Below are 26779 nucleotides of genomic sequence, written 5' to 3'. Positions count from 1 at the left end.
ACGCAAAAATGAAATGAGCCAACCTGTGGCTAGCTGATCTGAAGTCAGGAACAATTATACAATACTTCAAAAGGACCTAAGCTTCTGCTTACTTATCTATCTACAATTTAAGTAATTAATGTTTAACACTTTCATATGAGCTAATGCATGAAGGCATATACACATAATTAACAAAAGCATAGAATCATTTACAATAACTTGCGTATAAGTGGCAAGTGTCCCAGGGAAGGGAAAATGCAAGGGGTGAAGGTGGGGACAGGAGTGCCTGGTGTGACCTTGTAAGGCAATGGGTTTGGCTGTGTGAATGCTAGGCGCTGTATCTAACTCATGAGACCCAATAATATTAGGCTGGCAGGGTGTGGACGCCAGGGATTACTGTGGCATTGGCAAATGTGGGCGTGGCTGCTACTACTTCCCTTCTGAGCACAATCATTTAGTATTGTTGAGTTTTTGTTCTCTGGTGGTGTGATTGCAGGTGTCATTTGTAAGGCTAATATGGTATACAATCTAACAATTTTATGGAATGATTTGTGACCTGAGATCAAACCTGTTAGTACCTTTAAAGTTATAAAGGCATTAAAAGAATGTAGGAAAAATAACCCCCCTGTGGATAAAGTAGACTTTTTTGGGGGGGGGGGGGGCAGGTGGCGGACAGAATTGTTCAGTTCTACTATTAACCATGTTTTATTAGATCTTTGATTCAAAAACCTACAAATGACCTGGTTACTTTTTGAGTTTTAAAATCTAAAACATAGTTTAATATCCCAACATTGTAAAACAGTACTTGCCTGTGGGATCTTAAATTAAGGCTTTAAAGACGCTTTTCATTAAGCACAAATTTATCTCCAAGGGCCTGAAAAATCAAAGGCTTATATTTTGAGCTCTTTGCCTGATATGGTCAAAACAAGTGTTAAAAATAAAGCTGAATGGAGAAAATAATGCCTTAGGAATACTCATATCTGATAGATAAGGGTATTTTTGGTAACTGCAGCCGCTCCTCCAAAATTGCAGCTCCATCTCACCTGTCTTACCTTCACTCACAGCCGCCCTACCTCTTTAAGCTTCTTTCCCTCAATTGTAAAATGAAAAACAACAGCTCTTCACAGCGTTCTGGTGAAAATTAAACAAAATGACGCAGGGATAAGTGCTCTGCAGGCTGAAAAGTAGGCACAAAAGTTAACTAACGTTTCCTGCGGTGCACTGGCCTCCCTCCGGTCTTGCCCTCCCGTCTTGGGCGCCTTCGCCCCTTACCCGGGCTCTGCGGTGTGTTATCTGCTTGTTAACTTAATTAATAAATATTCACCACCGTTGTTAATTTTCCTAGTAACAGTGGGTGCAGGGGTCGGTCCGCCCTGTTCCCTGGCGTGGGGCTCTTGCTTTGCGTCCCAAAGGAGGCTTCGGGGGCGGGGGGGCAGCCCAGGTGGCTCAGCGGTTTAGCGCCGCCTTCAGCCCAGGTGTGATCCTAGAGACCTGGGATCGAGTCCCGCGTCCGGCTCCCTGCACGGAGCCTGCTTCTCCCTCTGCCTGTGTCTCTGCATCTCTCTCTCTCTCTGTGTCTCTCATGAAAAGAATAAATAAAATCTTAAAAAAAAAAAAAAAAAAAAAAGGAGCCTTGGGGACCCGGACAGCTTTCCCAACCTCGCCCTCAAACTCGCTTCGAAGCCCCGCCCCTTCGGGCCGCTGGCCCCGCCCCCGCCGGGCGCGCGCTCTGTGGGCGGGGCCGGCTCAGGGAGCCGCTCCGTGATTGGCCGTGTCCAAGCAACCGCGGCGACGCCGTGGACAACACGCCGCGCGCTTTGCGCTGGGGTCACAGAGAGATCGAACGTCTGGAATCCTTCGCGCCAAGCGGCGACCCTTCGCCCGCGGGAGTCGCCGCTTTATCAACCAGCGGGATGCGCACCTCACCCGCCCTCTGGGGTCACGTGGCCCTCAGGGGAGGGGAGGGCGGCTGCTGAACAGGAACCTTCTTGGCTCTCCTCCGACAGATTGCCTAGTAAGTGGGATGCCATCCCTTCCATGCCAGAACCTTCGAGGTGCCGAGGTGTTCCGCAGGCTGTGGAGGGAAAGCTTGGAATTCGGCAGTGTCCGACCGCCCTCCACGAGAGGTTCCCCGAGCTACCCTTTGGCAGTAGGGCCGGCTGAGGCACAGGTGGCCCACCCCACCCCGCTCCCCGCGGAGCTCAGTCGCGCTGCTGGAGGACCAGCTCTGCTGGTTTCCGTCTCACCATGGGCCAACAGTAATAAGAAGTGAAGTGCACGTGGGCTTTGGAGTTAACACAAGAACCAAGACAAATTTATTTTTAAGAAGTAGTGATAACATGAATAGTCTAAAACAAAGGGATCTGCTTGGAGTCCAGCTTTCTGCAACTTTCCGGGTCTGGATTATCCTCTGGTGCTCTTCCATTCTTCCACGCTTAACGTGGTTTTCACACTCACGTCACTAGAACGAGCCCCATTTTCTTTTCCTCTTTTTATGTGGGCATAAACCTTCCTTAGGTTTAGTTTCCACTTGGGAGAGTTTTCCTTTGGTCTTTTTGGGAGCTCTTGGTTTCTTTCTTCTCAGAAGTGACCTTCCTAGAGCAGCCCAATTATTCCTAGATTTTCTTTTCTTGGCCCCTGTTTTCTCAACTGTGGGCCAACCCATTTCAGTCTCCTTGCCTCTACCCACATGATTGGAGCAGATGATCAAGAAGGCATGGCTAGCCTTGCTCCTCAAGGCCGGAGAATAGAGGGAGGAGTAGATTAAGGGTTTCTGGGGAAGAGTTGCAGCAGGATACCCACTGGGGCTTTATTCCAGCTTCCTTTCCCCCTGGAACAATTGTAATTCAACATCCACATAAATCACAAGATAGATCAACATAATCTAGACTTCATTTTCAGCAAGGACTAACAAGGATATAGGACATTTTGGGTGTTGATAATAAAACAGAACTATACCAGATGTTTGAGCTGAATAATGGACTTGAATTTGTGTACTGTGCCTCCATCTCTGACCTTATAGGACCTACTCTCTTAAGCCATGACAACTTCAAGGTGCTCACCTCAGGACAACCTTGGGGCATCTCTTGGCTGCCCCCAATGGGCAGATTTCAGCAGCACAGGCTGGCTGCCCCTGGTTCCTTTGATTGGGGCCTTTGGCTTGTGCCCACTTAACCTTTCTATTTTTTCCCCCCAGGCTCTGCCAGTCTGCTCCTGCCTTCAGCTCAGACTTTCAGTCCTTCTTAGTCTTTTATTTTTTTTCTGTTTATACTTCTTCATTCTATTTGGAAATCCCTTCCTATTTTCCCCAAACATTAGCTCTTGGGATAGATTTTAAAACTTAGGGCAGTGTTCAACTGTATTTGTTGTTTCTTACTTCTGGATTCCTCTGTTCCTCGATTTGCAATAACCTCGGGTAAAGAAATCTTGGAAAATCACACTAATAATAAAAGAACATAGTAATATCTGGAAAACAATATGTCTCCGTTAAAGAGACAGCTATTTCCTGATACTGGCCTTGTTCGACCTAAAAAAAATCACTGCCTTGTTTGAAAATCAGTATTCTCAGTAATTCTGAGTGATCAATTTAATTCAACTCAACACCATTACAAAGTGCCAGCTGTATCTAAGGCACGGTGCTGAGGACATTCATATAGTTTGTCCCTGTAGTCATTGAACCTTCTTTTAGTCTAGAGAACACATATCTGAAGTGCCCAAAGTCATACTGGGGAAGTGTCAATGTGAACGTTGGAACTTTGCTGGAGAGATGCTACAGAAGGTTGGTGAGAGGTCTGGAGAGGCTTAATGGAGGAAATAGAGTCTGAAATGGGCCTTGAAGGTTAAGATTTCACATAGGAGAACCACCTGAGACCAGCTTGGAGGTGGGAAAGCAGGTGGGTGATGTGTGGAGGGGTTGCTTTGTCAGGTCATTTGGCATCATTGCTCTGGTAGGCTTCCTTGCTCTGCCAGAATATCTCTTACCTAGTCTGAGCGAGTGATCCTTTCTTTTGGGAGATGCCCTTTCTTTCCTGTTTTCTTGGAATATTTACATTTTCCGGTTGCTTTCATTTCCGACAATATGGGTATTCTCAGGCTAAAAATCCCTAAGAATCGAGATCTGAATAAGAGTGACTCATACAGGTTCTCAAATTCAGTAGAGCCAACCAGACCTTTAAAAAATATTTACTTAAGTCTTTTTTAAAGCCATGTGAGTGCAGGAGGCACTGGGGCATGCACCTTAGCTGGAGGGTTCAGTTGCCTTTTGCTTAAAATCAAAACGGCTCCATTTGGCCTTAACACATATGACTTTTCTGAAACCTTTAAGTTTCCAAAATCCAGTTTAGGAGTCTTTTAAGGATAATTTACATAGCTGTGCTACCTTTTGAACCTATGACATGTAGTTCCCTCTAGTATGAAGAACATAGGCGGTGGGTGAATGTGTGTCAGGGAGAAGAAAGATTAATTGGACATGATGAAATAATAAAAAATCTTTATTCTGAGCTTCCTTTTCTTGTTTCCATGGAAACCGCTAGCCAAATTTAAAAGTCCTTCCGCTGGCAGTCTTTTTGGACAGATCTCAAATAGAAAGTTGAAGTCTGTTCTTATTTTCATATTCTGTGAATCTAAAGGAGGAGGAGAAGCCCAAACTTAATAGCCCATATGACTGGGAACTTGGGTGTAAAAAGGTACTTGGAGTAAAAGTGGGTATAAAAACAAGGTACAATTACTAAAGGATAATGACTTTTAAATAATTTATTTGGACATAGCTCTTTCCAGTCCATCAAGTGCTTTTCCATGCATTACTCATTCATTGCTAATAATAATATTCCTAATATCTTTTCATGAAACCTCCCTAGCTTCTGTCCAGTTGGCTTCTTTATTTGACTGATTTTCTTTTTTAAAGATTTTATTTATTCATTCATGAGAGACACTGAGAGAGAGAGAGAGGCAGAGACATAGGCAGAGGGAGAAGTAGGCTCCCTGCAGGAGCCCGATGTGGGACTTGATCCCAGAGCCTGGGATCATGCCCTGAGTGGAAGGCAGACGCTCAACCCGTGAGCCACCCAAGCGTCCCTTGACTGATTTTCATATCATAACAGAGACCTTCAGGGAATGTGGTTGGAGTTTTAGAAATGGGAAAAAAGAGCATTTCTGTTGTTGCAAAGTTTGACAGTCCAGGGAACAAACTTAAATGTGTTTCATGCTCTGGGTACAGAGGTTAAACAGACCTTTCTTTTTCTTCCAAGTTAATCACGCCCTGCCTGAAGTTGTGGTGAGTGGGTTAAGATTGCATGACAGTCTGGGCCACTCCTTTCCTCTTGTGTACACTAGCTATATTTAGGCAGGTCTAGATAAGTTTAATATGTAGCATATTGCCTTGAGTCTAGTTGGTCCCAGAACAGCTGGCCACATGATTCAGGATGTTTAAGTCCAACTTAATTTTTTTATTTTTTTTAAGTCCAACTTTAAAATAAGACATTTGGAGGGACGCCTGGGTGGCTCAGCGGTTGAGTGTCTGCCTTTTGCCCAGGGTGTGATCCTGGAGTCCTGAGATCAAGTCCTGCGTCGGGCTCCCTGCATGGAGCCTGCTTCTCCCTATGCCTGTGTCTCTGCCTCTCTCTCTCTCTGTGTCTCTCATGAATAAATAAATAAAATCTTAAAAAAAAAAAAGACATTTGGAAAGTGAATCCATGTATTCTATTCTGAGCCGTGATCTTGTTCCCACTCTGTCATTAGTTCCCTGTTACACATTCCACCTGTAGAACAGGTGTGTTTTCTCTCGGAGTTTTACCCTGTGTATCCTTTTTGGAAGTAAAAGGTTAGGTGTAATTATAATTGGAATATTGATGTGTAATGAAGGTTCAGGAGCAAATGTTTATTTTCCAAAATGGAAGAGCTTTGCATTTTTCTGGTTATAAAAGTAAATCCTCTTTCAGAAATGTTTTAATAATGTAAAAATTTAAACAACATAAGAAAGGCAAAAACTACACTTATGTCCACCACACAGATAAAAACTACTATAAACTGTTAACAGTTACCTTTCTCGATGTTTTTCTCCTTGTATATAGGGATATATGGATAGATATTGAATTTTGTGGATACATTTTAGCAATGTATGTGGATATCTTGTCAGCAAATATGCATCTATGTTAACATTTTTAACATGGTAGATGGAAATCCACTTAATGGTTGTACTGTAATTAATATGAAACCAATCCTCTGTTGATGTTAGATTGTTTCTAAGTCTTCAGGAATACTGATTTTTGACAATTGCCCTTATAGGAGGTCTCTGTGACTTACTTAGATCCCAATTCAGAGATGGCACTATCAGTCTTATCTTCCACCATCTCTGAGCAGCCGCTGCCGGGGCAGGAGGGACAAAGCAACACCAAAACAGACTTGGCTGGGCAGAGTCTCATCTCATCGGAGGAATGGCTTCAACTGCATGGGCTTAAGAACAACAAATTGACCTTGAAACAAATTCTGTCACAGATTGGATTCCCACACTGTGAAGGTAGAGTACTCAGAAAACAACACTGATTGGAAAACACAACCAGAATGCCGTCCTTTAGCCTTTGAGGTGGCTGCATCAACTCCAAACCTCCTCAAACCACAGACCTCTGAGCTTTTTTGATCTCACATCCTTCTTGGCAAAAAACGTGCATGGACCCCCAATGCATGTGTGTTACATAGAAGTATAATTGTCAGTCCACTCATTAAATATTAGTGATGCTTAATTTCATTCTTAGTCCTTTTCAAGATGAAATAAAAAATAAATAGAAGTTGTACATACTCTAGCGGATGTCTTCTTCATCCCTTGGAATGTATAAACCCCTTTAGGAAGCTGTTGATTAAGACAATGGCTGTGTGTGGTTTCGGGGAGAATGTGCTGTTTTCCTGTTGTGGCCTCTCTTATGTGACAGGCTAGCTTTTCTAAACACATTTAGAAATTTGGTTCTGAATTTTCAGTAGTACTGCCCTCCAACAGGTAGTATGAAATGGATGAGGATGTGTTTTATTTTTGTTTTTATTTATTTTCTGATGACATACTGATTTGGGTTGCTACTGAAATATAGGGCCTGAGGACCCGGAATAAGGAAAGTCTTACAGAGTGTGATATAGCCCACCCAGTAGGTGTATCCTGTCCAACATGTCAGTAACACCCCAGTTGAGGAGCACTCCTCCAGTCAGGCAATTTCCAGTACTTGGATTTTACTCAGTAATTCTGGATTAGCCAATTAATAAATTAAACACATATTTATTGAGTGGCCAATAATAACTATGTTTTTGAGATTTTTTCACTTGTTCCCTTGGCAGTGTTGTTCCATATTGGTCATAAGGAAGGTCTAGGGGATGCGGCTTTGGACTGATCTGGAGGTCCATTCTAATGGCAAGGCCTTGCTTTTCAGATCTCAGGCTGTGTGTTCCCATTTATCCTTTCACAAGGGGTGGTACAGCCCTGCATCTTTGAAATACCTTTGGAATGGGGTTCTGCCAGAGTTGGGGTCTATGGGATTTTTTTCCCTTCTATATAAGGAAACAAAGCAGGAAAAGTTTGATGAGAAATTCTGTTCTGTATGGGTGCCTGGGTGTCTCAGTCAGTTAAACATCTGCCTTTGGCTGAGGTCATGAGCTCAGGGTCTTGGGATCAAGCCCCCTGTCAGTCTCCCTGCTCAATGGGGAGTCTGCTTTTCCCTCCTCCTCTGTTTCTCCCCCTGCAGGTGCTTGCTCTCCCTCTCTCTCTGAAATAAATAAATAAATAAAATCTTAAAAAAAAAAAAGAAGATGAAATTCTGTTCTGTAACAGGCATAGAGATTTTCTGTTTCATCATGCCAATGATGAAAGTTGGAAAGTTGTGTTTTTCAAGGTATTTGTCCTTTTCATCAATGTTTTTTTAATATATTAACAAAACATATTTCATAATATTCCCTTATTATTTTTTAGTGCCTGCAGAATCTATAGTGATGTTCCTTCTTTCAGATATAATCTGTGGGGTTTTTTTCTCACTTCTTTCTTGATAAGTCTTGTTCAGGGTATATCATAACTGTTTTCAAAAAACCAGATTTGGGGTTTGTTATTGTTGTTGTTTTCCCTATTCTTTGTTTTCTCTTTCATTGACATCTGCTTTGAACTTTATTATTTATTTTCTTTGACTTACTTTGAGTTTAATTTTCATTTCTTTTTCTAGCTTAAGGTGGAAACTTAGATAATTGCTCTTAAGCCTTTCTTCTCTTATAGTCATTTAAAATTTCTCTAAGCATTCCTTTAACTGAATCCAAATCTTGATAGGTAATATCTTCATTGTTACTGAGTTCAGAATATTTTTTTTCTCTGGTAGCTTTTTTCTTTGATTCATTTTTAAAAGAAATGTTTAATTTGTAAATATTTCAGGATTTTAAAAGATACCTTGTTATCTAATTTACTACAATTTATGTCAGAAAACATAGCCTGTAACAGTTACATCTTTTGAAATGTACTGAGATTTGTTTTATGGCCCAGCATGTATCTTGGTGCACATTTCATGCACACTTGAAAAGAATGTGTATTCTGCAGTTGTTAGGTGGTATTTGTAAATGTTCATTAGTTCAAGATGGTTGGTTTTATTCTATTATAGAGATGTGCAATGTCTTCAGAGATTTTTTTGCCTTGTGGTTTTGTCCATTTCTCCCTTTAGTACTCTCAGTTTTTTTTCTCTCAGTTTTATTCATGTAGTTTGAAGCTCTAAATATATATACATTTAGGGTTGTCATATCTTTTTGATGAATTGACAAATTTTCAAATGTCTGTCTTTATCTCAGTTGGTAGGCCTCATTTTGATGTTTACTTTGTCAGATATTGATACCACTGTAGCTTTCATATGCTTCATTTGCATGTGGCATATATGTTTACAGTTTTTTTCCTTTTAAACTATCTGTAGTCTGTCTACTTAAGGAGTGCCTCTTTAATCCATTCTCATAGTCTCTTTTAATTGTAGTGTTTGATTCTGTACATTTAATAATTGATGCAATTAGATTTAGGTATGCCATTCTATTTGTTTTCTATTTGTCTTATCTTTTTCTTTCCTCTGTTTCCCATTTCCTGCCTTCTTTTAGGTAAATTGAATATTTTTTAATATTTCATTTCATTTAAATTTTTCCATTTAAATTTCAATGGGCTTTTTACATATGCCTTTTTACATTATATTTTCAGTGGTTGTTCTAGTGATTATATCCTTGTCACAGTCTGCTAAAAGTTAACTTTGTACTATATCATGTAAGATGTAAGAATCTTGCAATAGTGCAACTCCACTTAGCCTCACTCTGGTCCTTAGTATTATTGTTTTAATATATTTTATTTTTATATACATCAAAAATCTCATAAGCCAATGTTATAATTACTGCTTTAAAAAGTCATTTGTCTTTTAAAGAAACTGAGAGGGAAAAAATAACATTTTACAATCTATATGTTTATTATTTATAATATTCTTCCTTCCTGTAAGACTTGCAGTTCCATCTGGTATTTGTTCCTGAAGAATTTCTTTTAAGCATTGCTTATAGTGCAGGTCCTGCTACTGACAGATTTTCTTAGTTTTTGTTTATCTAATATTGTTTTTATTTCACCTCTCTCTCTTTTTTTTGGATGATTGATTGGTTGGTTGATACTTTTTTTTTTTTTTTTTGAGAGAAAGAGAACACGTGCACTCACACTTATGTGTGCTACAAGAGGGGGAGAGGGGCAAAGGAAAAGGGAAATAGAGAATCCTAAGCAGGCTGTACACCCAGCACAGAGCACAAGGTGGGGCTTGATCCCACAACCTTGAGATCATGACCTTAACCAAAATCAAGAGTTGAACACCTAACCTACTGAGCCACCCAGATGCCTCATTGGTTGATACTTTTTATCCTGAAGTGATAGCTTTACAGGAAGTTGCAAAGATAATATAGAAAGATCCCAAATACCCTTCACTATGTTTCTCCTAATGGTTACATCTTATAAAGTTATAGTATAATATCAAATTCCCGGATTTGATATTGATGCAGTGTATGTGAATAATTCTGTGAAATTTTAGCACTTGTGTAGATTTGTGTAGTCACCACCACAATCAAGATTCAGAATGTTTATCACCACAAAAATCTCCCATGTGTTACAGTCTCCCTTGTGTTATATCATTATGGTCGTACAGACCCCCTACCTCCAATATCCTTAGCTTCTGGCAACCATCAGTCTGTTTTCTATTCCTAATTTTCTCATGTAGAGAATGTTTATATAAATGGAATCTTGTAGTATGTGACCTTTTGAGATTGGCATTTTTTTCATTTGGTATTATTTCTTTGAGGTTCATCCAAGTTGTTGCATGTAGCAATGGTTTGTTTCTTTTTATTGCAGTAGTTTTCCAGAATATGGATGTACCACTGTTTGTTTAGCCAGTCATCTTTAAAGACATCTGGATACTTTCTTTTTTTTTTAAGATTTTATTTATTTAATCATGAGAGACACACGGGGGTGGGGGGTGGGCAGAGACACAGACAGAGGGAGAAGCAGACTCCATGCAGGGAGCCTGATGTGGGACTTGATCCCGGGACTCCAGAATCATGTCCTGGGCTGAAGGCAGGCACTAAACCACTGAGCCACCCAGGGATCCCCATCTGGGTACTTTCCAGTTTGGGCCCATTACAAATAAGTGTATTATGAGCAGTTGTTTATAGGTTTTTGTGTAACCATAAGTTTTCATTTCTCTAGGGTAAATGCCTAGGAATGGAATTGCTATGTAGTATGTTAAGTGTGTGTTTATTTATTTATTTTTGTTTAGTTTTATTTTATTTTGTTAAGATACTGCCACACTTTTCCAAGGTGGTTATACCATTCACTTCAGTAATATATGAGAGAAACAGTTTCTCCGCATCATAACCAGCATTTGGTTTTGTCACCATTTAAAAGTTTTAGCTATTTTAATAGTTGTGTAGTGATATTTCATTGTGGTATTAAGCCTGTATTTCCCTAATGTCTAGTTTTGTTGAACATATTTTCATGTGCTATTGTCTTTGGCAAAATGAATGTTTCTTCATGCCTTCTGATCATTTTCTAATTAAATTTTTTAATGTTTAGTTTTGAGAGCTCATTATATATCCTAGATATGAACATGGCTTGCAGATATATTTTCCTAGTCTGTAGTTTATTTGTTTTCATCCTCTTAAGAGAGTTTCTCAGAGCAAAAGTTTTAAATTTTGGTGATTTTATTGATTTATTGATTTTTTTGCTTATATGATCTTGCTAATTCTTAAAGACTTTCTCCTATTTTTTTACCAAAATTTTATAGTTTTACATCTTGTATTTAGCCCATGATCAATTTGAGTTACTCCCTGTATAAATTTCATTTTTGGACTATGGATATCCAGTTACTCCAGCCCCTTTATTTAAAATGAAAATATTTTAAAAGCTTTTGCACACTGAAGAAAGCCATCAACAAAAAGACAACCTACTGAATGGGAGAAGACATTTGCAAGTAATATATCCAATAAGGGGTTAATATCCAAATTATATAAAGAACTTATACAACTCAACTAAAAAAACAACCTGATTTAAAAATGGGCCGAAGAGCTGAATAGACGTTTTTTCCAAAGAAGATATCCAGATGGCCAACAGACATGAAAAGTTGCTCAACATCACTCATCATCAGGGAAATGCAAATCAAAACCAAATGAGATATTATCTGTCAGGATGTCAGGATGGCTAAAATCAAAAATACCAGAAATAGCAAGTGTTGATGAGGGTGTGGAGAAAAAGGAACCCGTATACACTGGTGGTGGGAATGTAAACTGGTGCAGCCACTGTGGAAAACACTGTGGACATTCCTCAAAAAATTAAAAATAGAAACACCATATGATCTAGTAATTCCACTACTGTGTATTTACTCAAAGAAAAGGAAAACACTCATTTAAAAGATTTGCACCCCTATGTTTATTGAAGCATTATTTACAATAGCCAAGATGTGGAAGCAACCTAAGTGTCCACTGATAGACTAATGGATAAGGAAGATGTGGTATATACTTACAATGGACCATTATGAATCCATAAAAAGGGATGAGATCTTACCATTTACAACAATAAGGATAGACCTAGAGGGTATTGTGATAAGTAAAATAAGTCAGACTGAGGGGGATAAATATTACATGATTTTATTCATGTGGAATCTAAAAAACAAAATGAGTAAACAAATGAAAAGCAGAGTCAGACCTATGCAGGGGACCTTTGATTGGGTTGTCTGAGTTGGTGGCATGGAGGACACAAGATTTCAGGTATGGAATGAGTAAGTCACAAGAATAAAAGGCACAGCAAAGGGAATATAGCCAGTAATATTGTAATAGTGTTGTATAGTGACATATTGTAGCTACACTTATAGTGAGCGTATAACATAGTATTTGGAGAAGTTGAATCACTGTGTAGTGCACCTGAAACCAATGTAACATTGTATATCAATATAGGAAAATAAAAAATGAAATGACAAAAGACTGTCCTTTCTCTTTTGTTTTACTTTTGCATCTTTGTTAAAAATTAGGTAGTTGTACTTGTATAGGATTATTTTTGGGTTCTCTGTTTTGTTTTATTTGTCCATGTGTCTGTGTCTCTACTAATAGATCTAGATTAATATAATTGTGTAATGTCTTGAAATGGGCATACGGATTCCTCCACTTTAATCTTTTTTTTTTAATATTTCTTCCTCCACTTTAATCTTTTTCAAAATTGTTTTAGCTACTCTAGTTTCTTTGCCTTTTCACATTTTAGAATAACTATGTGTTTACAAAAATATTGCTGGCATTTTGATAGAAATTGCATTAAACCTGAGTGCCAATTTAAGAATTGACATCTTTACTATGTTGAGTTTTCCAGTCCATGAATATGGAATATTTTTTCTATCTATTTATGTTTTTGATTCATTTCATCAGTTGTAATTTTCAGTATACAAGTCTTGGACATGTTTTGTATTTTGTTTTTCTAATCAATTGTAAATGCTCTTGTGTTTTTAATTTTGGTTTCCACATGTTCATTGCTAATATATAGAAATATGACTAATTTTTTAAGGTTGACCTTCTATCCTGTGACCTCATGTACTGGTTCTAAGAATTTTTTTGTTACTCTTGATTCCTTGAGATTTCTAGGTAGACCATCATGTCCTCTCCAGATAAAGTTTTCACTCTTCCTTTGTGATCTATATACCTTGTATTTCCTTGTCTTACAATGTGCTGGCTAGAGCTTTCAGTACTGTGCTGCAGCAGTGAGAGTAGACATTCTTACCTCATATTAGATCTTTGGGGAAAGCTTTCAATCTTTTACCACTAAGTATAATGTTAGCTGTAAGTTTTTGTAGAATTAAAAAAATCAGGTTGAGGAAGGTCTCTTATTTTCCTAATGTGCTGAAAATTTTTATTATGAATGGGTATTGAATTTTGTCAAATGATTTCTCTATGTCAGTTGAAAGGATCATGTGATTTTTCTTTCTTCCCTAGCCTATTAATTTGGTTGATTATATTGATTGGTTTTTGAATATTGAGCCAATATAGCTAATGCATTTTTGATATGTAATCATGAAGGATATTAGTTTGTAGTTTTTTTTTTTTATGCTTCCTTTGTCTGGTTTTGGTATGAAGGTAATATTGGCCTCATAGAATGAGTAGGGAAATGTTCCCTTGTATTCTATTTTCTGGAAAATATTATGTAGAATTTTAATTATTTCTTACATGTTTAGTAGAGTTCTCCAGAGAACCTATCCAGGCCTGGGGATTTCTTTTGAAAAGTTTTTAATTATAAATTCATTTCCTTATTAAGTAGGATCTATTTCATATTAAGAAAGTTGTGGCAGTTTGTGGTTTTTGTGGAATTCATTCATTTCATCTGATATGTGTTTGTGTGGAGTTGGTTACAGTATTCCATTATTCTTTTGATTTCTGAAGGGTCTTTTTTTTCTGTGCCATTCCTGGTATCAGTAATTCATGTCTTTTTTCCTTTTACTTTTGTCAGCTTTATTAACCTTATTAAAATTCAGCTTTTTATTTAATTTATTTTCTCTATTGCTTTCCTGTGTTCAATTTTCTTGATTTCTGCTTTGGTCTTTATTTTATATTTCCTTCTGTTTACTTTAGATTTGTTTTGCTATTCTTTTTTAGTTTCTTAAGATGAGAACTTAGATTATTGATTTGAGGCTTTTCATCTCTTCTTATATAAGCATTTAGTGCTATAAATTTCCCTCCTGGCAGTTCTTAAGCTGTGTTCCTCACATTTTTATATGTTGTATTATCATTTTCATTCAGTTTAAAGTATTTTTAAAATTTTCTGTTATATTTCCTCTTTGACGCATGGAATTTTTAGAAGCATGTTATTTAGTTTCCAAGAGTTTGGACATTTTCTTGTTATCTTTTTGTTACTGATTTCTAGTTTGTTTCCATTGTGGACAGAGAACATGCTCTGTTGTTTTTAGTTCTTTTAAATTTTTTGAGGGTTTTTTTTTTTTTTTTTTATAGCCATGGATATGATTTGTCTTGGTATATATATTCTGCACTTGAAAAATAATGTGTATTCTTTTGTTGTTGTGTAGGTTTTTCTTTTCTTTCTTTTAAAAACATTTTGTTTATTTATTTGACAGAGGGAGTGAGAGCACAAGCAGAGGGAGTCACTGGCAGGCAGAGAGAGAAGCAGGTCCCCCAAGGAGCAGGGAGCCTGATGTGGGGTTCGATCCCAGGACCCTGGGATAATGACCTGATTTGAAGGCAGATGCTTAACAGACTGAGCTACCCAAGCACCCCTGGATTTTTCTATAAATGCCGATTAGATCCTGTTTGTTGATGGTATTGTTGAGTATCCTTGATGGTTTTCTGTCTTGCTATTCTATCAACTATTGAAAGGAGCAATATTGAAATTTTCAATTATAATTCTGCATTTGTCTTTTTTGCCTTTCAGTTCCATCAGTTTTTGCTTAAGATATTTGCAGTCTTTTGTTTGGTGCATACACATTTAGGATTGCTATGCTTCCTGGTGGGTTGACACTTAAATTTATATAATGTTCTGCTCTATCCCTAGCAATATTCTTTGCTTTAGTTTACTTTTCTTATATTAATAAAGTCGGTTTGCTTTCTTTTTATTAATATTTAAATGATGCCTCTTTTCTTTTTATACTTTTAACTTATATATGTCTTTATGTTTGAGGTAAGTTTCTTGTAGATACCCTATGATTGGGTCATTTTAAAAAATCCTCTTTGCCAATCACTAGCTTATTTTCTCTTTTTAAATTTACTTATTACATTTTTTTTTAATTTTTATTTTTTTATGATAGTCACAGAGAGAGAGAGAGAGGCAGAGACACAGGCAGAGGGAGAAGCAGGCTCCATGCACCGGGAGCCCGATGTGGGATTCGATCCTGGGTCTCCAGGATCGCGCCCTGGGCCAAAGGCAGGCGCCAAACCGCTGCGCCACCCAGGGATCCCTACATTTTGATTTTAATTCCAGTATAGTTAATATACAATATTATATTAGTTTCAGGTGTACAATATAGCAATTTGACAATTCTATCCATCACCTGGTATTCATTTTGACAAGTACATTCCTTAATCCCCATCAATCACCTATTTCACCCATTCCCTCACCCATCTACTCTCTGATAATCACCAGTTTGTTCTCTGTGGTTAAGAGTCTGTTTCTTGGTTTGTCTCTCTCTCTGCTTTTTTTTTCTTTGCTCATTTGTTTCTTAAATTCCACGTGAGTGAAATCATATGACATTCAGCTGTAAAAAACAAAAATGAAATCTTGCCATTTGCAATGACATGGATGGAGCTAGAAAATATAATGCTAAGTGAAATAAGTCAGAAAAAGCCAATCACTAACTTTTAATTGTTCTACTCAGGCCATTTACACCTAATATGATTATTAATTTGTTAGAGCTTAGACTGTGTATTGCCTTTTTGACCTCTGTCCTAATCATTCTGGACAAAAGAACCGGGAAACCAAGAAATAAACTTTGGTTTTCTTCTCCATTCATTCGTATTAAAGGATTATGCATGTCATAAATAGTTAACATATATCATAGCACCTAGAAACACTTCATTATTTATGACAGAATACCAAGCATCACAAATTTTTGGTGTCACTAGAGATATAATTTGAATGGTGTCAGGGAAAAATTTTTGAAATAAAAATAAGAAACGTTGGTAATGCACCATTTTGACTGCTTTTCGTTATAAAAATGCAGATTATGTGACTTCTCTGGGGAGACTTGTGGCATCCCGGTATGCTGATGGCCTGTTCCCACAGTTCTGCAGACCTGAAGACGGCAGAGTATACAATGTAAGTCAGCATTCCCTTGATGGACAGGCTCTATGTCCTGCTTCTGAGGTCTGGGAGTGGCCTATGTGAAGAGGCTTACACTGCTTCCTATTGATGCAGTGGAGCCAAGGCCTTATCAGGGCTGGAGGCTTTCTTGTGGCAGCGTGGAGCGTGCTGAAAGTTATGGCTTAGTTAGGACCTGGGAAGGGAAACACTTGACCTCTTAGAGATGAATGCATAAAGCTGTTCACCAGAAAGTGAAAATGTTTGCATGCATATCAATACTTTGTTTTCCCTTGAAAATAAAGGCAAAAGAATAGTATGACCAAAGTTAGCTGATAGGCAAGAGCAGCTACTGACCTGACAAATGCCATGGAGATAGAGGGCCACTTTTACAGGTAGTAGTGGACAGAGCAAGCAGCACCTCTTACCGAGGTCCTTAATTCTGGCAGTTCAACACATGACTTGTGTATACCCGTAAGTGTCTGTCCCTATGCACACCCTGGCCCACCACAGGAAGTTCAGAAAGACACATGTCCTATCACATCACTTTATGGATATTTGTTCATGTCACTGTATATCTGTGTACCACCTGGTAATTTCTTAATATTTAAAAAATTTAGGGGTGCCTGGTTGGCTCAGTTGGTGGAGCATGCGACTCTTGATCTCAGGGTTGTCAGTTTCAGCCCCACATTGGATGTAGAGATTACTTAAAAATAAAAATCTTTAAAAAAAAGTTTAAATTACATTTTGAACTTAGCCTGGTCGTAAGCAATAATATCCAAAGAATCCTGAGTTCGGTGTGCTAAGTATATTTTTTTATCTGAACTACATGGAAATCAGTAGGACTATTGTAACATCCATCTTTGTCATCTCATCACCTTCACAGCCACTGTGACATGGTCTTATCCTTGTTTCTGTACTGTGGTAGGAAGTTTAAAAAGTGCTGTGAATATTGATGAGAGATTTAGGAATTTTGCCATAAGCAGCCATGGAGAGCAACAGGAAGTGGTGCTGGAGCTTGAGGGATAAGCTGGAGAGACGTAGGAAATAGAGAAGAAAAGCAGTTTAAGGCAGAGGGAACGACATGAGCCAAGGCATGAGAATGTGGAATTATGTGGTGTGTTCAGAAAACACATTTTGCTTAACAATTTAGGTTATTTATACAGGGGTGCTCTGAGTGTTGTTAAAGGTAAAAATAAGTGCCAGGTCCTTCAAAATTTGATTCTTCACAGAATAGGGCACATTTTTTTTCTTATTCCTTTTTTGTGTTCTTCTGCCTCCTTACTCCCTAAGAGGCCTTGTGCAGTTGTGACTGATCTGTGTGGACTGATGGTTTGTGTATACAAGAAATTGCCTGCAAGCCTCTGTCTCCTTTCAGGGATCTCTAAGTCATCAAGTGATCCAGGTACTGGGAAGCTTGGCCTCAGAGACAGAGGATACAGGGCACAGGTTGTGAGCAGGAGGATGAGTCACTGGGTGGCATCCCTAGAGGAAGCCAGGCAGATGTGCTGGCACGTCTAGAAGCATTTTCAGAAATATTTTTGGCATGTTGTCCTTAGGAAAACTTTTTGGTGAGACTTATTTTTCCATCTGCTTTTGCTGATTTCTCTTTTCTTGATCTCTGATTCCTTGAAAGTTCTTTTCTTCTACCTAATTCCTGAAAGTGTCCCCTGGACATCTTCTGGTAAAGATAATTCTATAATTATAAAGATAAAATGTAATTTAGAAACAGGTTTTTTTCCTTTTAAGTGCTTTGCTTTGAATAGATCACATCATCATCATTTCTTCTGTGAGGAATCATCCAAAGGTTTTTTTCTAGTTAAAAGATTGGAATACTTCCTCCTGGATTATATGGGGTTTGGAGGATCATCTACAAAATTGTTATTAATGTCCTGTTCTTGCTGGCAGAGGCCATGACTCAGTGGGTCCTGTTGTTTTGGTTGCATGATAGTTCAGATGACATATGCTGGTGTTTTTTTTTTTTTTCCTCTGTTTCTTCTTTTTTTAATCTGTTTTGATTTTCTTTAAGTTGACAGCTAAATCAGAACTGATCTATCAGTTTGTGGAACATCTAACACGAGCTGTGGAGAGTTACAAGCAGCGGATGGACTGGCTCACCAGCAGAAGCCGGCAAATTTTTGGTGTCATCTTGGAACAGTGCATCACCATAGTGCTGGATTTTGGTGGCATGCTGGAGGAGGAGCTTAATCTGTGTCAAGATGCTCTAATAATGGTCCTCCGGGAGCAGGTAGCTCACATAGCCAAGTTTAATATCATATGGTGAGTTCCCATTGGAAGGGGATATTTCAGTAAAACTTCATAAGTAGTTTTCTTTTATTTGGAGTTAGGTAACATAATTAACATAGTTCTTTGGGGAGGGAGGAGGTATCACCTTGTCATTTCCTAGAATATGTGATTCCAGGATAAGACCTACAGTAAAAACTTTTTATCTGCTTTGCATGTAGCATCTTCGTTTTTAAATTAGAGATTTACAAACCTACTTTTCTTCAATGCATGGTAAGGTCAAAATATGAGAATAAGAATTACATTGAATATATATTTAAGGCCATAAAAATCCTGTCATTTTAGATTTTAGCCTGAATAATGAACTCAGCCTTGTCACAGATATCACTGTTTTCAGACTGAGCTCGTGACTTCCCTTGTAAGTTGATCCCCTTAATACAACAGCAGGTGGCCGGTTTTATAGAATTTCCCGTATTTCAGAGTTTTCACAATTATTTATGGATTCTTGAATTCAAGAGAATTTGGGCTGGAAGGCCAACTTTTCATGTGGAACAGTGGTTTTACCTCCCTGATAGGAAAAATCTGGATGAAGCGGGCATCTCTCTGAGTTTTTCTTTTGAAGAAAATATTTTCAGCTAAACAAATGATGTCTTTGGGGATGACACCTAATTGTGTTCTATCACAGATTCCTATTTCTGTCACAGATATATTACTGAAGGAATAACGTCTTAAGTCTGCAATGCCTTAGCTTTTTGGGAACCTATGCTATTGTATTTAGGCCACTCAGCCTGATTTCTACCCAGAGGGGCCACATAGAGGTGACCCCTCTATGTGTGAGGCAGCCTCTGTCTCAGGGTGGGTTATGATGAACAGCCAAGGCTGGCTCATTAGTCCATGATTCATGTAGTTCTTATAATTATGAATATATAAATGATTCATATAATTTGTTTGATTATAAACACAGAGATAAATAAATTCAAATGGCTTTTCTTTCTTTTCTTTTTTTTTAAAAAGATTTTATTTATTCATGAGAGACACAGAGAGAGAGAGGCAGAGACATAGGCCGAGGGAGAAGTAGGCTTCATGCAGGGAGCCCGACGTGGGACTCCATCCTGGGTATCCAGGATTACACCCTGGACTGAAGGCGGTGCTAAACCCCTGAGCCACCTGAGCTGCCCATGGCTTTTCTTTCTTGAGGGGAATTCCATTATTCCTTTCTATGTCCAAACTACATGATTTCAACATATAGTCCCAGGATTTAAAAACTAGTGCTTTGCTGAACTCAATACTATTTTTGATCCAGAGGGGTAACTGATTGGAATTCAGAACAATGAAAACAGCGTTTTAAAAGAATTAGAAATGAAATTTTAGAGAAATAAAATTGCTGCTGATTTATAAATCTTAATGCTGTGAATCTTTATACATTTACTATTAATGGAAGATAGTTGTATATAAACTGGTTGTTTATGAAAATAACTCCCTCAATAATTTTAATGCAGCTGTTAATATCTACATTTTCGAGATTTTTAAATTCTCCTATATGCATTGTCTTTCCTAGTCAGTACAGCTTATGGAAGATAATGGTGCTTTGGAAAGCAATCTTAAACAGCTCACCTGATATGTGGGTGACTTTTAGAGGGCCAAGAGCTGCATTTTCTTTCCTTCAGCTCTGGTGATGTTAAGTGGCTTGTTGTTCTCAGCTCTGAGACTGAGGGCTGAGAGCTGTGTTGCCCACTGTCCCATGACAGGGCTATGTGATTGCTTTCAGGATTTCTCAGGAGCCTGTGAAATGGCAGGAAAATGCTGCTCCTGTGACAGAACAGTCCATAGCTGCTGCCATCAGTTGGGTTGAGAAACTGCCTTTTGAGCTGGCTGTGAGCCAGGCTAGCCGCCTGGATGTTCTGTTGGAAGCTGGGAAAGACAAAACGGTAAGTGTGCATCCATGGTGAGCCCCAGGTCACATAGGTGGCATCAAGTTTGTCTCTTCACACCCAGTATCCTCATACTGTCTTTCAGCTGACCTGGGTCCTCCCAGCAGCATCCCACAGAGATCCTATCTCTGGCATTGAGGAGCCCTATAAGTCTTAATCCTGTTCACCTCTGAATTTTGAACCAATTGAGAAATAGGTGATGGGCCCCAAGTGGGAATCAAAATAGCAGCTTTGGTGATGGCAGAGCCAGACCAACCAAAATAAGAATCTCTAACCCTGCCTTCTGAGCCTGGCAGGGCTCCCTCTGGGTGATTAAGGCATAGGGTAGACCCTCATTTAGCCAGTGCCAGCAGAGCCACATGCTGCTCACAGCCACTGAGCATTGAGAAAGGACAGGAAATTAGGCATAGTTGTTCATATCTCATATTTTAATTCTGCTCTTTTTATCCTGACAATTAGATAAATCAGTCTGTCTCTTATGGGGGAGAGAGGTTGGGAAGACTCTTCATAGAACCCTGAGTTTAAGGATATAGGGGTTCCCCACATCTATGTTCTGCATCTCTCCCAGTTCCTCTTCTTCACAAATGGGTCTGTCATGTGCTTTTCAAGGTAAAGTATATTTATGCAGATGAATCATCCATTTTTTAATATTACTGCATTCACATGTGCTTTTTGATAGGACCTTTTGAATATGAAGCTTTACTTGGAAGAAGTGTTGAAATGACAATGGTTTATGTTCTTTTAGCCATAAGGGTGTTTGTTTTTGTGAGTGATTCTAAGGATGGGACTTGAAAGGAGTGGCAAGCTAGTGGGGAAGGACTCTGGGCAGGTGGGGTCCTTTGGCAGCCTCAGCTTCCCTGGGGAACAGATCTGCTTTCCTTTTGGATATAAATACTTAATTAGTGCTTATTGATTGATATTAATTAATACTTAATTGCTTCCTCTGCTCTGGACTCTTGGTGATTCTGTGGATTTCGTGCTTTACTTTGCTACATTAAGAAGTCCTTTCTTGGGCAAGGAGGCCATGTGCTAGCACCTTGAAAGGATAGCCCCCAGTGGTCACCAGACTGTTTATTGATACTGAGGATGATAGTTTAAAATTGGAAATGCATTGTTTATCCTTTCGAAGCCAGAGGAACAAATGGTTCCCATTAAAGAACAAAATAGAAGCTACTTTGTTCTTTGGCCTTTCAAGTTTGTTTTAACATCTGTAAAATTTCAATTGTCTGGACACTATAATAAGCATTCACAAATGGAACATTATACAGGCTCTTAGATCCGTGTGCGTGCGTGTGTGTGTGTCCGTGTGAGCATGCCTGTATGTACACACATGCACGCACGGGTGTTCTGTTTCTTTGTTCACCTGGCAACCTCCGTCATAGCTGACTCTGGTGACCTGCCATGACTTGAAGATTTCCTGGTAACCTTTGATTTTCTATTTTACTTCTCTCTGGTTTGTGCTTCTCCTTTTTTGGGTTCATCTCCAGCCCAGGAAATATGGAACAATTAGTGAGTTCCAAGGAAGTTTTATAGAAGAGGAAGAACCCAGAGAGAGGTTAACAGGCACTGATTATCAAATGTCACTTAAAAACTCTTGAGAAGAGACTGTGGAGTATGGCAAATATACAACATGTTCAGACCACTGTATCCTTCTTCCTAGAGCTTATATCTGATGTGGTTCCCTAGGAAAATTCTAGTAACTGCAACTGCTTCCTATATAAAAATGCCATGCCCTATATTGGTGAGGTGTGTAGAGTGGGAAGAAGAACTGGTTCCCCTGAGGGACTGCTCCTCTGCCCTATGCCCTCATGCCCACCCCACTGAGTTTCAAATTGATCCACATAGCTGGAGTTTTCTATAAATAGAAAAGATATAAGGTTTAAGAAACTTTTGAATAGCAAATCTCAGTACCCAGACTTTTGCTAACAAGGATAATCTGCTTGGGTTAGCATCTCCCATGAGTGAGTCCTGAGAAGAATCCGGAGAGTGAGTATAATCTTGATTAGGTTAACATGGAAGTTGGGTTTTTGTACCTGATCCACATGAGGAGGAAGGGCCTACTGATGCACTGGGTAAGGGTGAAGGAGGATGCTCAGAGGCTGTTGGCCTCCTCCAGAAGTGGGCTTTGTACCCCTAGTTGGGTAAGAAGACTGATGAGGCAGGAATGACTGAGGGTGAGCCTTCGAATCCAGAGGCACCAGGCAGTGTGGGGTCTGCTTGAATCCCAGCTCTGATGGCAGCATGTAGAAAGCACTACTGATGGACGAAGTATCCTGTTGTGTCCTGTGTCAAAGGGCCTGGCTTATGGGGAAGGCAGCCTGTGGGGTACCGAGGCAACATCTGGCAGTTTAGAGGGGCTGCATTGTCCTCAGAGCCCAGGTATGCTGTCCAGTGCAGGGTGTCTGCTCTGCAGTGTCTCGTGGTCCCAGGATGCATCTTTGAGAGGTTGGTAGCTTTCTTGGCCTTAATGAGGAGGGAGGGATATTGTTCTGGGAGGCCCTGGAAGGCCTGCTAATTCAGGTTATGAGGAATTTTTGGGAAAGAAAGGGCTGGCTATCCAAAGCCCTGATTCCCAACTACCTAAGAAGGCTAACTGAGGGGGCTTTGCTCCTACTTTCAGCAGAAGGCTACCTGCCCAAAGGGTCCCTGTGTTTCTTGTGTGTTGTCTCAGCCTCTTTTCCATCCAGCTGATAGGCACACATTTGTTTATTTAAAACAAAAATCCTTTTCACTGGTAGAGTAAATGGGTGAATTAGAGACAGACCCGTATGTTTCCATAAGGAACCTTCACCACTAGATAGTAAACTAAAGGGCTGGCCATACCAATCACAAGCTTGGCAGTCAGCCAGCCAGGCATCAGATCTTTTCACCTTGTCCCTAAAAATGACAGTGCCTGGCAAGGGCTTGATAAATGTTTGTTGGACATTGAAGGAATGGAAAATAAACATTGTTGAGATTCTTGAGGTTGGGTCTAGATGTGAGTCCAAGAAATTCCCATTCCCCAAATAATACAGATTTGAGTTTTTGGAATTGAAGGGTGAGAGTCTGCATGTGGGACCAGCAGAAGAATTTGCTGAGCTTTGGGTGGAGACAGGGACCCTGAAGCCTGGCAGGCCAGAAAGTTTGTGGTAGTCAGGGGTGTTAGGAAGGATTAGAGAACTGAGCCAGATTGACATCAAGAGGACAATAACCACTATGAGGGTATCAGAAAATCAAAATGGGCTGAATAAGGAAAGGGCTACCCCAGGTATAGGGAAAATCTGAAAGTCAGATCCAAGGTCTGGAGTTGGTCAAAACTGTTGAAACAGCCAAAGTTTGATGAAGAACAAGACAGAATTTTGCTAGGCTTTTCATTGCTGTTCTGGTTGACTTTCATTCTTGGAGAGTGGAGTTTTTTACAGCCAGAGGCTTCTGACAGGCTATAGCAGAGGACAGTCAGGTAGAAGCAGCTGCTGCCAGTCTGGTTCTCTTTTCCTACAAACCTATGTCTGAGAAGATGTCAAGGCCTCTTTAGCTGGGCTAAATGCAGGTTGCTGTGGACAGCTGCAGAACAAATGACTGAGGCAGAATAAGACATTTCAAGTGGAAACAGAAATGCTCTACCCTATTTTATGTTGTGTAAAATGACAAGAGTTTTTGACTCACAGTAAAATAACTGAATGGAACCCAAAATACTTCCTATATCTTGTGCTATCCAATTCAGTACAAATTAGCATTTAGGGAAATGCTGGTCAGTGAGAAAGTTGCTCCCGGTCCTGGCTGCTGCTGCTAATCCTCAAGACCGGCCCTTGCCCTGAGATGCTCAGAAGTACTGGGTCAGGGGAGAGGATTCCACTGAGGACACTTCCCTTGAACCATATAACCTCACCCAGTTTTTGGTCAGTGATGTTGATATCAGGGGTGGGAGCCTTGGATGGTGTGGGAGCCAAGGAAGTGAAAACAGTGCCTGTCTCTAGCCACCTTCCTCTCTCATAATCTTGCTCGCACAGTTCTGGGATTCACATCCGTCTCTAAGAGGTGACTAGCCTTGCCATGATGAGCCAACAGAATCAACTGCAAAGGCAGAAGCTCGTGGGGTTAGGCAGCTGAAAGACCAGGTCAATTAACCTGCCCAGACCTCAGTTTCTTCATCTGTAAACTGAGTGTGGTAATAAGAATTCATTTTTCCATGGGACTGTTGTGAGCTTTGAATAAAATAATTCATGTTGGCTTATCCCAAAGAGCAGATGACCCCAAAGCCAGGTCACTTTAAAAGGCATTTTGCCAGTTTGTGGGGGATGGGACTAGGTAAGCATATTTGCCTTCCTCTTCTTTTTTTCTCAGTGTCATTATGTGAGTGGAAATGAGAGGCAGGAAGGCAGTGTACAGGAGTGGATTGGGGGTGGGATAGGTGGTCTCATTAGAGAGCATGTCCCAGGAAATCCATAGCATGGATAACTGAAAACATAGGCAATTAAGAAGCTGAGACGTGAACTTAATAGTGAATAATCCCATAGACTGAGTAAAGACTCACTCCTGACTAACTGCTGGCTACTGCAACTTTTAGCTTGATGAAATCTCAAGGGAAAAACATTTCTGCACAAGGATTTCAGACTTTTAGGTCATCACCAGAGCAGAGCAGCTGAGTTGGCATGATGTGCAACAGAGATGTAGCATGTCAGAAGCCTTTGACGGACCACCTAGAGATGTTTGTCCTCACTCATTCCCTTGTTGAACTAACAAATCTTAGAAAATACTCCCTGTGTCTGTTCTCCTCCCTTGGGCCACATGTGACTGTAGATCCTTCTGTGAGGTGGAACCTGTCGCCAGGGTAAGGTTGGGCCTGGACTCAGCCAGAGCACTAATAACAGTGTGGCGAAGGGGAGCCTGTTTAACATATCTCAGCGAGATAACGAGTGACACAGGGGGAGAAGGGAAAGAAAATGCATTTGTTGGGAGAAGAATATTAGTTGCCTCACATGGAATGTGGAGAACTCCATTTCTTCCTTCTTTCAGTGTTTTTTCTGCCTCTCGGTAAATGGCTGAAAGAGAGAAACATCGTAGCTCAGTCTTTACTTCCCATTAGGTCCTTTTTTGAAATCAGGGAGTGGGTTTGAAAGGCCCTAGAGAGAGTCATGGGGTGGGGTGGGCTTTTCTGGTTGTCGCTGGAGTAGGCTGCTCCCAGCTCCACCCCTGGCCGTGGCCTCACTCCCAAGCAGAGCCCCTGGCCACCCTCCTCCCACTGCCTCTTGGGCACAGTCGGCCCCAGCTGCTGCAGCCAGGGTGGCCCAGCCAGCTGGGAGGCTGACCATGAGTCCTCTTATCTCTGGGCCATGTGTGTTTCAGCCCCAGGTTTGAAGTCAAATTAAGGTACCTGACTGTGTACCATCAGCTAACAGGGGTTTGTGATTAGAACAGAGAAAGGCTCATGAGTCCCAAGAGAGTGGTGACATCTATTTATTCCTTCAAAACCAGTGCATTTTCTGGAGTTTCTCCCCCAGGTATCTGTGGAAACAATCAATTGGGATGTTTTAAGGGACAGATGTAGATGATATGTACTCTTAGATCTCTCTGGGTTTTAACTTTCTGAGATATATGCATACATATGTGGAGGTCTTCTTGTTTAAACTCAGTCACGAGGTACACTGCATTACCTTCCTTTTTATAAGTGAAAAACTGAAGCTATATCACTTGCCCAAGTTCACAAAACTCGTTGGTGGTAGGGATATGAAACACCATAGAAGGAAGAATCCTTGGGAAGAGCAAGAACAGTGGGTTGAGGCTGGGGTGGGACCCTGGTCACGGGGCCCCCTTGGGTGGATTTTGTGTCTCTAAGTTAAGCAGAGAGCACTTTGGGATTTTCTCCTGCCTGGGTGAGGTGTGCATCTCCCAGGTCCCTGGTGGAAGGTTGGGGTGTGTGTATGGTGGGGCTCCTGACATGGATTTGTTCATTCTTCTGTTCTCCTCATGGCCTGGCATGGTGGCAAGAGTCAAGGCCCAGTGTGTATAGACTTGGCTCCTGACATGCTCCATGAAGTCAGGACAGCCTCATCTTCCCAGGCATGTGTTTCCCTGTGACAGGAGAGCAGAGCATGAACCAAGTGGGAATATGACCTCCTAACCCCTTACTCTGCCTCAGGCTGAGGATAGATGAGTTTGTATTATAGAATTCTGGCATCACCATGGGAAATGGTTAATAAGCTTCCTGCTCACAGTGGCTGTGCCACTCCTGACTGTCTTATGTATCAATGGACTTGGTGGAAGATGTTTTCCATGTTGGCCAATCATATCCTTTTCATATAATACCTGAGACTGTGACCATTGGCAATAGACCATCTTGACACCAGGCCTT

At 40.1% G+C, this 26779-nt stretch overlaps 1 protein-coding gene across 10 annotated transcripts in view; it reads left to right on the top strand.

Moving 5' to 3' along the window:
* Nucleotides 1–1789: 1789 nt before the first annotated feature.
* The window catches only part of VWA3B (von Willebrand factor A domain containing 3B), a 256331-nt gene continuing 231341 nt past the window's right edge, over nt 1790–26779 (top strand). For 8 of the 10 annotated variants that reach the window (XM_035696404.2, XM_025464606.3, XM_025464618.3 and 5 more), the window contains exons 1-5: nt 1790–1993; nt 6262–6493; nt 16197–16291; nt 18303–18553; nt 20286–20445. In XM_035696404.2, the coding sequence (XP_035552297.1) occupies nt 6298–6493; nt 16197–16291; nt 18303–18553; nt 20286–20445 (702 nt within the window). In that variant the 5' untranslated portion in view covers nt 1790–1993; nt 6262–6297. The remainder of the gene's footprint in view (nt 1994–6261; nt 6494–16196; nt 16292–18302; nt 18554–20285; nt 20446–26779) is intronic. The other 2 variants (XM_049115853.1, XM_049115855.1) reach the window with 2 other exon arrangements.

Source organism: Canis lupus, chromosome 10 (assembly GCF_003254725.2).
Source record: "Canis lupus dingo isolate Sandy chromosome 10, ASM325472v2, whole genome shotgun sequence".
Classification (NCBI taxonomy): Eukaryota; Metazoa; Chordata; class Mammalia; order Carnivora; family Canidae; genus Canis; species Canis lupus.
This window is presented reverse-complemented; position numbering and strand designations above follow the sequence as displayed.